Source organism: Macaca thibetana, chromosome 7 (genome assembly GCF_024542745.1).
Source record: "Macaca thibetana thibetana isolate TM-01 chromosome 7, ASM2454274v1, whole genome shotgun sequence".
Lineage (NCBI taxonomy): Eukaryota > Metazoa > Chordata > Mammalia > Primates > Cercopithecidae > Macaca > Macaca thibetana.
The window spans coordinates 3878738-3894906 of NC_065584.1; the positions used below are offsets into that span (position 1 = coordinate 3878738).

Genomic DNA, 16169 nt, shown 5'->3' on the forward strand with positions numbered 1-16169 from the left:
GGCAACAAGAGTGAAACTCCATCTCCAAAAAAAAAAAAAAAACCAGGCCGGGCATGGTGGCTCATGCCTGTAATCCCAGCACTTTGGGAGGCCGAGGCAGGTGGATCACAAGGTCAAGAGATCAAGGCCATCCTGGCCAACATGGTGAAACCCTGTCTCTACTAAAAGTACAAAAATTAGCTGAGTGTAGTGGTGCGTGTCTATAGTCCCAGCTACTTGGGAGGCTGAGGCAGGAGAACTGCTTGAACCTGGGAGGTGGAGGTTGCAGTGAGCTGAGATCACGCCACTGCACTCCAGCCTGGTGACAGAGCAAGACTCTGTTTCAAAAAAAAAAAAAAGAGAAAAAACCTACAGAATGGGAGAAAAACATTCGCTAATCATCCATCTAATAAGGGTCTAGTATTGAGAATATGTAAATAACTTTTTTTTTTTTTTTTTTTGAGACGGAGTTTCACTTTGTTGCCCAGGCTGGAGTACAATGGCACGATCTTGGCCCACCACAACCTCCACCTCCTGGGTTCAAGCAATTCTCCTGCTCAGCCTCCCAAGTAGCTGGGATTGCAGGCATGCACCACCACGCCCAGTTAATTTTTTGTATTTTTAGTAGAGACGGGTTTCTCCATGTTGGTCAGGCTGGTCTTGAACTCCCAACTTCAGGTGACCTACCCGCGTTGGCCTCCCAAAGTGCTGGGATTAGAGGCGTGAGCCACCTCGCCCAGCCAAGAGCTCTTTTATCTCAAAAACAAAAAGACAAATCATCCAATTTTATTTCGTATTTATTTATTATTTATTTGAAGACAGAGTCTTGCTCTGTCACCCAGGCTGGAGTGCAGTGGTGCGATCTCAGCTCACTGCAACCTCTGCCTCCTGGGGTTCAAGCGATTCTCCTGCCTCAGCCTCCTGAGTAGCTGGGATTACAGGTATGCACCACCACAACTGGCTAATTTTTGTATTTCTAGTAGAGACAGGGTTTCACCACATTGGTCAGACTGGTCTTGAACTCCTGACTTCATGATCTGCCCATCTCAGCCTCCCAAAGTGCTGGGATTACAGGCGTGAGCCACCGCACCTGGCCAAATCATCCACTTTTAAAATGGGCAAAGGATTTAAACAGGAATTTCTCCAAAGATGATACACAAGTAACCAATAAGCACATGACGAGATGCTCAACACCATCGGAAAATCAGAAAGACAATGGCATGCCACGCCACGCCCACTGGGATAGCTGTTATTGAACACACAGACAATAACAAGTGTTGACAAGGATGTAGAGAAATTAGAACCCTCATACATTGCTGGTGGAAATGAAAACATAGGTCAGGCCAGGCCACTCTGAAAAACAGCTTGGTAATTCCTGAGAAAGTTAAACATAGAGTTCATTATCATAAGACCCATGTGGCATTATAGAGAGATATTTGGTCTTTGTCCCCTGTTCCTGACACAGAGCTCCTGAAACCTCAGAATCTCCTGAGTGATTAAGGGTGACAGGAGCTGCTCCTGTTCCAGTGGGGCAGCTCTGGTGAGCTCCTGTACAGCTTCGGGACGGGGGCCGGAAAGACCAAACCTTGACTGGAAGCTCAAAACTTTCCGTTTTGGGGAAAGGAGAGGGGATGGAGATTGAGCTAATTACCAATGGACAATGATTTAATCAATCATGCCTACCTAATGAGACCTCCATAAAAATCCCTAAACCATGGGGTTCAGAGAGCTTCCGGGCTACTGAACATATTGAGGTGCTGGGAAGAGGCCAGGCACGGTGGCTCATGCCTGTTATCCCAGTGCTTTGTGGGGCCGAGGGACGGTTGCTTGAGCCCAGGAGGCTGACCCTGCAGTGAGCCATGATCATGCCACTGCACTCAGCCTGGGCAAGAGAGTGAGACCCTGCTCAAACAAACAAACAAAGGTGCTGGGAGGATGGCATGCCCAGAGAGGGCACAGGGGCTCTGCATGCCCCCCATACCTCGCCCTGTGCATCTCTGCTATCTGGCTGTCCCTGAGTTGTATCCTTTATAAAAAACTGCTAAAAGTAAAGCACCTTTCTGAATGTTGTGATCCATTCTAGCAAATTATCAATCCTGTGGAGGGGGTCATAGTCTGATTTATAGCCTGTCAGTCAGAGGAACAAGTGGCCCAGGACTGGCAACTGGCAAAGGATTTAAACAGGAATTTCTCCAAAGAGAAAGACTGCCTCGGTGGAGGCAATCTTGTGGGACGGAATCTTTAACCTGTGGCATCAGACGTGAACTCCAAGTAGACAGTGTCAGAATGGAACTGAATTGCTGGACACCTATAGCTGGTGTTGAAGAGTTGGAGAAGTAGAATTAGAGAAGACACCAGGTATTTGGCCTCAGGAGGAAAAAAGACTCTTTTTCTTTTTTTTGAGATGGAGTCTCGCTCTGTCGTCCAGGCTGGAGTACAGTGGCGCAAACTCGGCTCACTGCAACTTCTGCCTCCCAGGTTCAGGCAATTCTCCTGCCTCAGCCTCCTGTGTAGCTGGGATTACAGGCGCCCCCCACCATGCCTGACTAATTTTTGTATTTTTAGTAGAGACGGGGTTTCATCATGCTGATCAGACTGGTCTCGAACTCCTGACCTCAGGTGATCCGCCTGCCTCAGCCTCCCAAAGTGTTGGGATTACAGGCATGAGCCACTGCGCCTGGCAACTTTTTTTTGAGACAGAGTCTCACTCTGTCTTCCAGGCTGGAGTGCACTGGCTCAATTTTGGCTCACTGCAACCTCCACCTCCCAGGTTCCAGCAATTCTCCTGCTTCAGCCTCCTGAGTAGCTGGGATTGCAGGTGCCCACCATCACGCCCAGCTACTTTTTTGTATTTTTAGTAGAGATGGGGTTTCACCCTGTTGGCCAGGCTGGTCTTGAACTCCTGACCTCAAGTGATCTGCCCACCTCGGCCACCCAAAGAGCTAGGATTACAGGCATGAGCCACTGCGCCAGGCCAAAAAGACTTAACTCAGCAAATCACCTGTAGCTATATACAGGATTATTCACAGTGGCATAATTCCTAATAGCCAAAGGGGAGAAATAATCCAAATGTTCATCAACTAATAAGTGGATAAACAAAACATGGTATAGAATATTATACAGTCATAAAAAAATCTCCAAAGTACTAATACATGATACAACATATATAAATCTTGAAAACATGAACTTAATTGAAAAAAGGCAGACACAAAAGACCACATATTGTATGTTTCCATTTATCTGGAAATGTTCACAATAGGCAAATCCAGAGATAGAAAGTGGCTTGCTGGGGTTAGGTGAGGCAGGAACTGAGACTGGCTGCTAATAGGTATGGGGTTTCTTTTTGAGGTGATGAAAATGTTCAGAATTAGTGATGTAGTTGTACAATCTTGTGACTACTAAAAGCCACGGAATTACACTTCAAAAGGGTGAATTTAGGCAGGGAACTAAAAGCCATGGAATTACAGTTCAAAAGGGTGAATTTAGACAAGGAGACTCCATCTCAAAAAAAAAAAAAAAGAAAAAAGGCAGGGTGAATTTTATGGTATGTGAATTGTATATAAAAGTCAGTCACAGCCATAACTTGTTTCTTCACAAGTGATTAAGACCCAGGCAGGTATCTATACCATGCACAATGAGTGATGTGTTTCGTCACGGCCACTCCAGTACTTCCTGCAGATTCTACGGAGGAACTGTGAGTCACTGCTACATGGGAATGAAATGTATCCTACTGTGAGCCACCGCTGCATGGGAATGAAATGTACCCTACTGTGAGCCACTGCTGCACGGGAATGAAATGTATCCTACTGTGAGTCACTGCAACTGGAATGAAATGTATCCTATTGTGAGCCACCTACACGGGAATGAAATGTATCCTAACTTGAATGCATCCTGGGTTAACAGCCTGCCCATTCCTGGGACAGGTCCTGGCCTGACTACTCCATTCCCGCGTGCTGGTGGGGCTGTTAACACATGAGGACCAGTGCAGCTTGCCTCTGTGGCACTCCCAGGGCGGTGGCCACGCTCAGGCTCACCCACATGCAAGAGAGGTAGAAAGGCCACAGGGCAGGACCCACAGCCCTATGAGTGGGCAGGGAGTGGCAGGGCTGACCTGAAGTAGGGTCCCCAGAGCAGCCCAGGGGCCAGTCTCATGCCCCCCAGCTATGGCTCAGGGACCAGGGAATGAAACCACATCCAGAGTGGCAGGTGCAGGAGGGGCACTCTGGCTTAGAAGCCCCAGTTCCCGAACAGGAAATGAGATCTCTTATAAGAGCGCTGGGCTCCGGCTCAGGGGCTCCTGCATCTCCAGCACTTCCCGTGCAGAGGCGCAGGGACCACGCTCGGCTTCCATCCGGGGTGCTCTCTAGCCTCCCTGGCAGCTGCTTCCCCTGAAGGTGCCACCTCCAGCAGAGTGCACACCATCCTGTGGCACAGCTGATGCTGACGCTCCGGCCCACGGGGGAGCGGGCAAGGGGGCCAAGGGCATGATTCCACCCTCCCTCCCATGGAGCGGGGAAGGTGTCCGGCAACCCCTCGATTCACACAGACAAAAACACTCAGACGGCACAAGCATGGCCCCTAGCCACACAGCAGACAGAGGACAAGAGCCACGTCTCCTCTGGCCACTCGGACAGGTCTAGTGCCACCGGAATGAAGAGCAGTTTAAATCTACGGCCCTCTGCTCTGCTTTTCACCTCAATGCCGCCATTTCCTATGTAATCTGGGGCTACTTCATTTTCTTCTGTGCCTCAGTTTACTCAACTGTGTAAGGGAGATGGCGGTAGCACAGCAGTCCCCTCCATCCATGGTTTTGCCTTCCATGGTTTCAGTTACCATGAGGTCAAGTGGGGTCTGAAAATATTAAATGGAAAATTCCAGAAATGAACAATTCATAAGTTTCGAACTGCATGCTGTTCTGAGCAGCGTGATGAAACCTCCCAATGTCCTGCTCCGACCCACCCAGGAGGTGACTCCTCCCTCTGTCCAGCACACTCATGGTGTAGACACTCCCCACTCTAAGTGAGTCACTCAGCAGCCGTCTTGGTGATCAGATCCACTGTCACCATACAGCAGTGCTTGTGTCCGAATAACCCTTATTTACTTGGTAATTGTTGCAAAGCACAAGATTTGAGATACTGGCATATTGTTATACTTGTTTTATTAGTTATCATTCCTAGTCTCTCGTTGTGCCTAATTTATAAATTAAACTTTATCATAGCTATAAATGAAAACTTGTCCCTTGGTATCGATAGGAGATTGGTTCCAGAACTACTACAGATACCAACATTTCAGGATGCACTAATCTTTTATATAAAATGGTATAATAGGTTGGGTGCGGTGGCTCACGCCTGTAATCCCAGCACTTTGGGAGGCCAAGGCAGGAGGATCACAAGGTCAGGAGATCAAGACCATCCCAGCTAACATGGTAAAACCCCGTCTCTACTAAAAATACAAAAAATTATCCAGGCTTGATGGCGGGCACCTGTAGTCCCAGCTACTTGGGAGGCTGAAGCAGGAGAATGGTGTTAACCCGGGAGGGGGAGCTTGCAGTGAGCCAAGATCATGCCACTGCACTCCAGCCTGGGTGACAGAGCAAGATTCTGTCTCAGGAAAAAAAAAAAAAATTAGCTGGGCGGGGTGGCACTTGCCTGTAATCCCAGCTACTCAGGAGGCTGAGGCAGGAGAATCCCTTGAACCCAGGCAGCGGAGGTTGCGGTGAGCTGAGATCGCGTTACTGCACTCCAGCCTGGGCAACAAGAATGTAACTCCGTCTCAAAAAAACAAAAAACAAAACGGGCCGGGTGTAGTGGCTCACACCTGTAATCCCAGTACTCTGCTGAGGTGGGTGGATCCAAGGTCAAGAGATTGAGACCATCCTGGCCAACAAGAGAAACCTCATCTCTACTAAAAATACAAAAGAAATTAGGTTGGTGTGGTAGCACACACCTGTAGTCCCAGCTACTCGGGAGGCTGAGGCAGGAGGATTGCTTGAACCCAGGAGGCGGAGGTTGCAGTGAGAGATAGGGCCACTGCACTCCACTCTGGCAACAGAGCGAAAAACTCCACTTCAAAAAACAACAAAAAAACAAAAAAACAAAAATTAGCTGGGTGCGGTGGTGGACATCTGTAGTCCTCGCTATTTGGGAGGCTGAGGCAGGAGAATTGCTTGAACCCAGAGGTGGAGCTTATAGCGAGCCGAGATTGCACCACTGCACCCCAGTCTGGGTGACAGATCGATACTCCGTCTCGAATAGAATAAAATAAAATAAAATAAAATAAAATATTATAATTGTGTGATAAACCTGGGCAACACAGTGAGAAAAAAATTCTACAAAAAAAATTTTTTTAAATTAGCAAGGCATGGTGGCGTGTGCCTGCAGTCCCAGCTACTTGGGAGGCTGAGGCAGGAGGATGGCTTGAACCTGGGAGGTTGAAGCTCCAGCAAGCCATGATTGCGCCACTGCACTCCAGCCTGAGTGGCAGAGCAAGGCCTTGTCTCCAAATATTTGCAAAAAACCTACTTGCATTCTCCTATATCCTTTGAGTCATCTCTAGATTACTTATGATACCTAATACAACGTAAATGCTGTATGAACAGCTGTCATACTGTACTTTTTTTTTTGTTTTTGAGACATAATCTTGCTCTGTTGCCCAGGCTAGAGTGCAGTGGCACGACCTCGGCTCACTGTAGCCTCCACCTCCTAGGTTCAAATGATTCTCCTGCCTCAACCTCCCAAGTAGCTGGGATTACAGGCATGCACCACGATGCCCAGCTAATTTTTGTATCTTTAGTATAGACAGGGTTTCACCATGTTGGCCAGGCTGGTCTCGAACTCCTGACCTCACGTGATCTGCCTGCCTCAGCCTCCCAAAGTGCTAGGATTACAGGCGTGAGCCACCGCACCTGGCCATTATGCTGTACTTCTAAATTTTTCTATTTTTGGCCGTGCATGGTGGCTCACGCCTGTAATCCCAGAACTTTGGGAGGCTGAGGCGGGCGGATCATCTGAGGTCAGGGGTTTGAGACCAGCCTGGCCAACATGGTGAAACCTCATCTCTACTAAAAATACAAAAGTTAGTCACGCGTGGTGGTGTGCGCCTGTAGTCCCAGCTACTCAGAAGGCTGAGGCAAGAGAATCACTTGAACCGCGAGGCAGAGTTTATAGGGAGCCGAGATCTTGCCACTGCACTCCGGCCTGGGCGACACAGTGAGACTCCGTCTAAAAAAAAAGGTATTTTTTATTTTCAATATTTTATTGTTTATGTTTATTGTTTTCAATATTTTCAATCCATGGTTGGTTGAACTGAGGATGTAGGGGAGGGACAACTGTGTAGGGAAAAACACAGTGTACACACAGGGCTTGGTACTAGCCCCAGTCTCAGGCATTCACTGGGGGTCTTGGAATGTATCCCTCGGATAAAGAGGGCCTACTCTGTCTCATATGTTACTGCTAATACACATACAGGGCGCTCAAAACTGTCCGTACTCAGAGGTTGGGGCAGGAAGACTGCTTGAGGCCAGCCTGGGCAACACAGCGAGACCTCATCTGGGATGGACAGAGGCCAAGACCATCCCCACCTGGCTGTGTGGCCCCAGAGCTGTAACTTACCTCCATCTCAGCATCTTCCTCTCCAGTGTGTGACGGCAACCGCACACCTCATAAGGCTGCACTCCATCAGTGTGGCAGGAGGGGCGGGGCTGGCACAGAAGTGCTTGCTGGTGGTCGCTGCTGTTAGGGTGACCACGGGACTACCCCGCAGGCAGGGGTACCAGCTGCTGCCACCTGACTCCATTGATACAGGTTCCTTGCACTTGGCTCAAACACCCCTAGGCCAAGGCTCAGCAGGCAGCAGAAGCGCTGTAATGTCTGCTAAGCAGGGCATGGTCCACACTGCAGCACTGCAGCTTGTTACCAAACATACCACTAAGTCCAGGGAAAGAGGCAGAACACCAAATTCACCACACTTACCGAAAACCGAGTGGGTGTTTCATAAATACTCAGGAGACTGACTTAAACTAAACCCATTTTGATGGTACACTTCCAGCCACTGCATAAACACTCTGAGAATTAAATACATGAGAGAAATTCTCCCACAATACTGCCTGCCTTACAAATGAGATTTAATTTTGAGACCGGCAGAACTGAAATCACAGTATTCTGTTGCTTGCACTTTAAATTCAATCACTCGTTTTTCTGCACCGCTGCAGAATATTCCAGTGAAGGCCAGTGAGTGGGTAGGCCACCACAGCCTTATCCGTTCTGCTAGTACTGGACATTTCCATTCTTCCCATTCTTGTGCAATGAAAGATCCTGCTGCAAAGAACACACAGCTGAACTCTTCCCATGTTTCCCCACATGAATTTTTGTTGTTGCTGTTGGAGACGGTCTGGCTCTGCCACTCAGGCTGGAGTGCAGTGACACAATCTTGGCTCACTGCAGCCTCTACCTCCTGGGCTCAAGCAATCCTCCCACCTCAGCTTTCCGAGTAGCTGGGACTACAGACACATACTGCCAAACTTGCAAACTTGGCTGTTTTTTATTTTTATTTTTTTTTTGAGATGGAGTTTCACTCTTGTTGCCCAGGCTGGCGTGCAATGGTGCGATCTCGGCTCACTACAACCTCTGCCTCCAGGGTTCAAGTGATTCTTCTGCCTCAGCCTCCTGAGTAGCTGGGATTACAGGCGTGCACCACCACGCCTGGCTAATTTTCTTTCTTTTTTTTTTTTTTAAGACGGAGTCTCACTCTGTAGCCCAGGCTGGAGTGCAGTGGCGTGACCTCAGCTCACTGCAAGCTCCGCCTCCCGGGTTCATGCCATTCTCCTGCCTCAGCCTCCAGAGTAGCTGGGACTACAGGTGCCCGCCACCGTGCCTGGCTAATTTTTTGTATTTTTAGTAGAGATGGGGTTTCACCATGCTGATCAGGCTGGTCTCGAACTCCTGACCTCGTGATCCACCCACCTTGGCCTCCCAAAGCGCTGGGATTACAGACATGAGCCACCGCGCCCGGCCTAATTTTATATTTTCAGTAGAGAGGGGATTTCTTCATGTTAGTCAGGCTGTTCTCGAACTCCCGACCTCAGGCGATCCACCCGCCTCAGCCTCCCAAAGTGCTGGGATTACAGGCGTGAGCCACTGCGCCTGGCCTTAATTATTTTTATTTTTAAATTTTTTGTAGACACAGGGTTTCACCATGTTGCCCAGGCTGGTCTCAAACTCCTGGGCTCAAGTGATCCACCCACCTCAGCCTCCCAAAGTGGTGAGATTACAGGTGTGAGTTACCAAGCCTGGCTCTCCACATGAATTCTTACAGAAGATTCATGAGCATCATTTTCCTGCTTCCTGGGATATGTGTAGTATGTTTAGCTAAATCCTTCTGGAAAAGGGACTGAGGACTTGCTACTGCCATCCACCTTTGATGTAACTCCACCAGCACTGAGTCTCAAGACTGAAAACATTCCCCCATGAATTGAGTAAGCATGAAATGATGACTTCTTGTTGAATATGCACTGTAGGCTGGGTGCAATGGCTCATGCCTATAATCCCACCACTTTGGGAGGCTGAGATGAGTGGATCACTTGAGGTCAGGAGTTCGAGTCCAGCCTGGTCAACATAGTGAAACCCTGCTCTACAAAACACACACATGAAAAAATTAGCCAGGTGTGGTGGTGGGTGCCTGTAATCCCAGCTACTTGGGAGGCTGAGGCAGGAGAATCACTGAAACGCAGGAGGCGGAGACTGCAGTGAGCCGAGATCATGCCACTGCACTCCAGCCTGGTGACAGAGCGAGACTCCATCTCAAAAAAATAAACCAATATGCCTTGTAAAATTTAGAGTTCGAGCAATTTTTTCTTCTTGTAGTCACGTTACTTGTCCATAAATGTGTGTTATTTCTGCAAATTTGTGGCACGTTTTCCTGAAGTCCAAATTGCCCACGTCGTCTTTGCTGCCAGCACTTGCCCTTCCTCACATTTCCGGGACACTGATCCCTGTGTCTGCCCAGCCCTCTGATCCTTTGCCAGCAGGCCTGCTCTTTTGCCTGCTTCCTCCTGTCTCCATGGCAGCAGCCAGGCTCTCTGCACAAGCCCCACCTCCGCCTCAGCTAATCCGGCACCTCCCAACTGGGCTGGTGCCAGCCTGGGGAAAGGTAGCCTCCTCAGCTGACTGCTTCCTTGAACTCAGGAGGGATAAACAAGGAGGCAGAGAAAGCCAGTTTATAGCATGAGAAAGGTAAAGCAGTGGCCTAGGAGAAAAGTTTAAACACGAGGAAGAAATTGCTCTGGTCTTAGCGTCTGAGCACAGGCCATGACTGGGGCGAGCTCCATCCTCCCATGGGTACTGAGCCACCCCCACATCTGCTCAGCAAACTCTCCTGTCCAGAAAGGTGGATCAAAAGGAGTCTTAACACAGATGTTTTCAGCTTTTATGTTCTTGAATCTCTCTATCTTGACCCTCGAGCTCAGGAGGGTATCATTCCTCCAGATAATAGAGAGTCTGTTATCTCCTATTAGATGCTCTATAGCTAGGAACTATGTATCTAACTCTTTAATCCATAAATAATCGACTTACATTTTTTTTTATTTTTTTGAGATAGAGACTCGCTCTGTCACCCAGGCTGGAGTACAGCGGCGCGATCTTGGCTCACTACAACCTCTGCCTCCTGGGTTCAAGTGATTCTCCTGCCTCAGCCTCTTGAGTAGCTGAGATTACAGGCGCCTGCCCCCACAACCGGCTAATTTTTGTATTTTTAGTAGAGACGGGGTTTCACCATGTTGATCAGGCTGGTCTCGAACTCCTGACCTTGCGATCCACCCGCCTCGGCCTCCCCAAGTGCCGGGATTACAGGCGTGAACCACCGCGCCTGGCCTGACTTTTAATAATTAACTTTTTGGCCGGGCACGGTGGCTCATGCTTGTAATCCCAGCACTTTGGGAGGCCGAGGTGGGTGGACTACTTGAGCTCAGGAATTTGAGACCACCCTGGGCAAAATGGCAAAACTCCGTCCCTACAAAAAACATAAAAATTAGCCAGGTGTGGTGCTGGCGTGCACCTGTAGTCCTAGGTACTTGGGAGGCTGAAGTGGGAGGATCACTTGAGTCTACGAGGTCAAGGCTGTAGTGAGCCCAGATGGTGCCACTGCATTCCAGCCTGGGAGACAGGGTGAGACCCTGTCTCAAAAAAAAGAAAAAAAAAATTAATAATAATTAACATTTTGACCCACTGGAACATATTTGTATTGCAGGGAGAACGAATCTAAATTTGTTCTTTTGGGCCAAAGGTTTCTCCAACATCATGTATTCAACAAAGCTCCCCCTCTCTTGGCTCTTGGGGACCTATATCCTCACGCATTGGTGCAACTGTGTACAAGACGTGCTCTGGCCCAAGGTGACACGCCTGCTGCCCCACTCCCACTGCAGGCACTGGGGCCTGCTAACTTTCAATAGCTGCCAGAGCAGGCAGCTCCCTGCATGCTTCCCTTCCTTAACACATCCTGTCCTATTACCAAATTCATTTTCAAACCTAATTTAAGGCCAGCCTTTCAATACTCAGCAGAGCCATCAACAGGATTCTGGGACCTTAGTAAGAATCAAAACAACAACTCCCGTCTGTCAGGACAGTGGTTGTCTCCAAAGCACTTCCAAGGTATGAGCCGACCTAGTCCTACCTGATATGATGACAGACCTACGGACATGGCACGGCACATGTGGTGCGCACATGCACACACGCACGCACACACGCACGCGCACACACACGTGCACACACACGCGCACACACACATGCACACACACGTCCACACACGCGCGCACACGTGCACGCACACACGCACACACACGCGCGCGCACACACACGCACACACGTGCACACACACCTGCACACACGCACACACACACGCACACACATGCACACATGCGCACGCACACACACGCACACACACATGCGCACACACACGCACACCAGGTCAGCATGGAATTCGTTGACAGCCATGGAGCGCGGTGAGGCCCAGGAGGCTTTGCAATCCGACTCCCGAGGTGAGAATCCAGGCCACACCACATTCTCACTGTGTAATTTTGGGGAAGCCTCAGGTTGCTCTTCTATAAAATGGTAAAGATAACAGTATCGGCCTGGCGCGGTGGCTCAAGCCTGTAATCCCAGCACTTTGGGAGGCCGAGACGGGTGGATCACGAGGTCAGGAGATCGAGACCATCCTGGCTAACCCGGTGAAACCCCGTCTCTACTAAAAAATACAAAAAACTAGCCAGGCGTGGTGGCGGGCAGCTGTAATCCCAGCTACTGGGGAGGCTGAGGCAGGAGAATGGCGTAAACCCGGGAGGCGGAGCTTGCAGTGAGCTGAGATCCGGCCACTGCACTCTAGCCTGGGCAACAGAGCGAGACTCCGTCTCAAAAAAAAAAAAAAAAAAAAAAACAGTATCTACTTCACTGGGTCACTGTGGGAAATGCAACAGGTGATATATGCACAGGACTTGCACAGTGTCCAGCACAGGACCTGAAACTGTGAGTGCTCATTCTCATGCTTACTGTTGGATGCAGCATCTGCTCCAACTCTGCCCTGCAAGGCCCCACCTCTCCAGCAGCCAGCAAACAGCAACAGAGGTCCTGGCACGGGGGAGACTCAAGCCCCCAGCCCTTTACTCTAAATGAATCAGGTGAGGTAAAGGATTAGTAGGAATGGCACTTTAGCCCAATGACAGACTTGGCTTTTGGGGTCGATGATTTTGGATTTTCTATCAGAACAACATTCTGGCAGCAGACATCTGTTTAACAAACGGCATGAGATGTCACTCAGGCCTAACATCACACCAAGAGAAAATAAGGAAAGGCTATTTTGAGCACTGAACTGAGATCAGGGATCAGAAGAGAAGCTGGTTTGGAGAGGGAGAAGTTGCAAAGGCTGAGACCTCAGGATGGAAATCAAAGGTCAGAAGGTGGTCATCCATCATAACCACCTAAACTCCTGAGAGAGAAGAGAGAGCTAGAGATTGGAGAGCCATGCTTGGGAACTGGGTGTGCAAAAGAACCTGGACAGAGGTGTGCCAAGCACTGCCCCAAAGCAGGCCAAGAACTGCCCTGAACTTCCCCACTTCTCTCACCGCCCTTGCTTTACCTTCTCATGGACTTGTTCAAACCCAAACAAAGAAAGCAAAACAAAACAAAACAAAAAAACCCAAACAAATGCACTAACCTGATTCAGTTCTCAGGCCCAGGCCTTTAGTTTTTAGTCTCGAGTGAATAAATTCTTCTTTTTCCTAAAAAAAAAAAAAAAAAAAAAAAAAAAGGCTCTCAGAACTCTTTTCTTTGGCAAGAGCACAGCTCACAGCATCCTGGAGAAGCACAGATGTGGACTTTCTGAGAAGCAGGTGACCCATCTCAAAGCTCATTTAAAATCCTCTGAATGTGGTTAAAAGTTTTGTGTTTGTAACAGGATTTGAAAAGATGTTCGAGGCCGGGCGCGGTGGCTCAAGCCTGTAATCCCAGCACTTTGGGAGGCCGAGACGGGCGGATCACAAGGTCAGGAGATCGAGACCATCCTGGCTAACACGGTGAAACCTCGTCTCTATTAAGAAATACAAAAAAAAAAACTAGCCGGGCGAGGTGGCGGGCGCCTGTAGTCCCAGCTACTCGGGAGGCTGAGGCAGGAGAATGGCGTGAACCTGGGAGGCGGGGCTTGCAGTGAGCTGAGATCCGGCCACTGCACTCCAGCCTGGGTGACAGAGCAAGACTCCGTCTCAAAAAAAAAAAAAAAAGATGTTCGATAAACTTGGGAGACACTGTTTATAAATCCACAGAATAGGTCAGGTGCAGTGGCTCACACCTGTAACGCCAGCACTTTGGGAGGACAAGGTGGGTGGATCACCTGAGATTAGCAGTTCCAGACCAGCCTGGCCAACATGGAGAAACCCCATCTCTACTAAAAGTACAAAAATTAGCCAGGTATGATGGTGGGCACCTGTAATCCCAGCTACTCAGGAGGCTGAGGCAGGAGAACTGCTTGAACCTGGGAGGCAGAGGTTGCAGTGAGCCGATACCATGCCACTGCACTCCAGCCTGGACAACAGAGTGAGACTCTGTCTCAAAAAAAAAAAAAAAATCCACAGAATAGGATAAATACACCCCACCTGACACAGCCCACTCAAATGGCAAATCAAAGTTTAAATGTGGCCAGGCGCGGTGGCTCACGCCTGGAATCCCAGCACTTTGAGAGGCCAAGGCAGGCGGATCACCTGAAGGTCAGGAGTTCAAGACCAGCCTGGCCAACGTGGTGAAACCCCATCTCTACTAAAAATACAAAAATTAGCCGGGTGTGGTGGTGAGCGTGTAATCCCAGCTACTTGGAAAGCTGAGGCAGGAGAATCATTTGAACCAGGGAGGTGGAGGTTGCGGTGAGCCGAGATCACACCATTGCACTCCAGCCTGGGCAACAGGAGTGAAACTCCATCTCAGGAAAAAAAAAAAAGTTTAAATGTTTTTCTTCTGGTTTAGACTATTTATGCTTTTTTCATACTTTTTTCTTACACAGTTTATTTATAAGTATCTTGTTAAGAATTTTGAATTCTCGGCTGGGCACAGTGGCTCACGCCTGTAATCCCAACACTTTTGGAGGCTGAGGTGGGTGGATCACGAGGTCAGGAGATCAAGACCATCCTGGCCAACATGGTGAAACCCGGTCTCCACTAAAAATACAAAAATTAGCTGGGCATGGTGGCGTGTGCCTGTAATCCTAGCTATTTGGGAGGCTGAGGCAGGAGAATCGCCTGAATCTGGGAGATAGAGAGTGCAGTAAGCTGAGATCATATCACTGCATTCCAGCCTGGTGACAGAGTGAAACTTCGTCTCAAAAAAAAAAAAAAAAACAAAACCCAACAACAACAAAAAAATGTTTTTGAATTCTCAGGAAGAATTCAACACATCACAAAAACTGGGTTTCTTTTTTTCGAGTCAGGGTTTCACTCCTGTCACCCAGACTGGAGTGTAACGGTGCGATCTCGGCTCATTGCAACCTCCGCCTCCCAGGTTCAAGCAATTCTTGTGCCTCAGCCTCCCAAGTCACAGGGATCACAGGCATGTGCCACCACACCTGGCTCATTTTTATATTTTTAGTAGAGATTAGGTTTCGCTACGTTGGCCAGCCTGCTCTCAAACTCCTGGCTTCAAGTGATCCGCCCATCTCAGCCTCCCAAAGTGCTGGGACTGCAGAGCCACCATGCCCCACCTAAAAAAAAACCGGTATTCTCATAAAGATAAACACACACACGTATGTGTGTAAAACACGTACTTCCAGTTCTGGCTCTGCTGCTCACACACTGCTTCCTTCAAAGTCTCAAGATCTGTGGTTCTACGAATGAGCGTCTCTTATATACGGTTACATATTAGTTTTTAAAATTATATGCGTATATATACACACATCCACACATACATACACTGTGGGGGAGGGACTGAGACAAAACGCAAAGCAAATACTAAATATCTAGCACCCTCAAGTGGCCAACTGTGTTGTTTCTCATTCTGATCTAAAACTGAAACTTACCTTACTAAAAGTCAAATTCTGGTTTGCCCAGAACTGTTGATTCCATTCTTGTGTTTCTTGTCTTAACTTTCTAAGCTTTTGTTCCGATGGCGATTCATTTTCAGGTATGTAAAAGTGAACAGGTCGAAGGTTTGAATATTTGTCTGGGGGTCCTATCCAGTCATGGCAAGACTTTCTTGGAGGGCAGAATCTTGATACCTTTAATGAAGTAAATTGGATTAACATATGACAAAACGAGCATCTAGTATTATAAAATGCACAATCTGGATTTATTTATTTATTTAGAGACGAGTCTTGCTCTGTCGCCAGGCTGCAGTGCAGTGGCGTGATCTCGGCCACTCCCAATCTTCCCAAAGTGGTGGATTACAACTGGGATCCACCACACAGGGCCTAGTTTCTGGTTTAAATAGTAACAGCCCTTTCCCGAAATTCAACCACCTTTGCTAAGCTTTCTGAAGCTAATGTGAGACCCTACCAGGCTAGGAAGAGGTGAGGAGTCTGAATTCAGGTAAGGTGCCAGCCGTCATTCCAGAGATCACAAGACCTGCAACTTCTCCAATTACTCCTGCATCTCTATTGCAGAACCTAAGATTGGTCTTTTGAGGTATCTTTTCAGGTGTTTTGCAAGTCCAAAGTGATGGCTCCTC

General features: G+C 48.5%; 2 protein-coding genes across 3 annotated transcripts in view; one reads left to right on the top strand and one right to left on the bottom strand.

Annotated features, from left to right (window-relative positions):
- Window positions 1-16169, top strand: part of CKB (creatine kinase B) — a 202401-nt gene that overhangs the window by 135796 nt on the left and 50436 nt on the right. The window lies entirely within an intron of this gene.
- Window positions 1-16169, bottom strand: part of LOC126959427 (cytochrome c oxidase assembly factor 8) — a 75411-nt gene that overhangs the window by 6305 nt on the left and 52937 nt on the right. For both annotated transcript variants that reach the window (XM_050798444.1, XM_050798443.1), the window contains 2 exons: window positions 15523-15720; window positions 13180-13243 (listed from right to left, as the gene is read on the bottom strand). In XM_050798444.1, the coding sequence (XP_050654401.1) occupies window positions 13180-13243; window positions 15523-15720 (262 nt within the window). The remainder of the gene's footprint in view (window positions 1-13179; window positions 13244-15522; window positions 15721-16169) is intronic.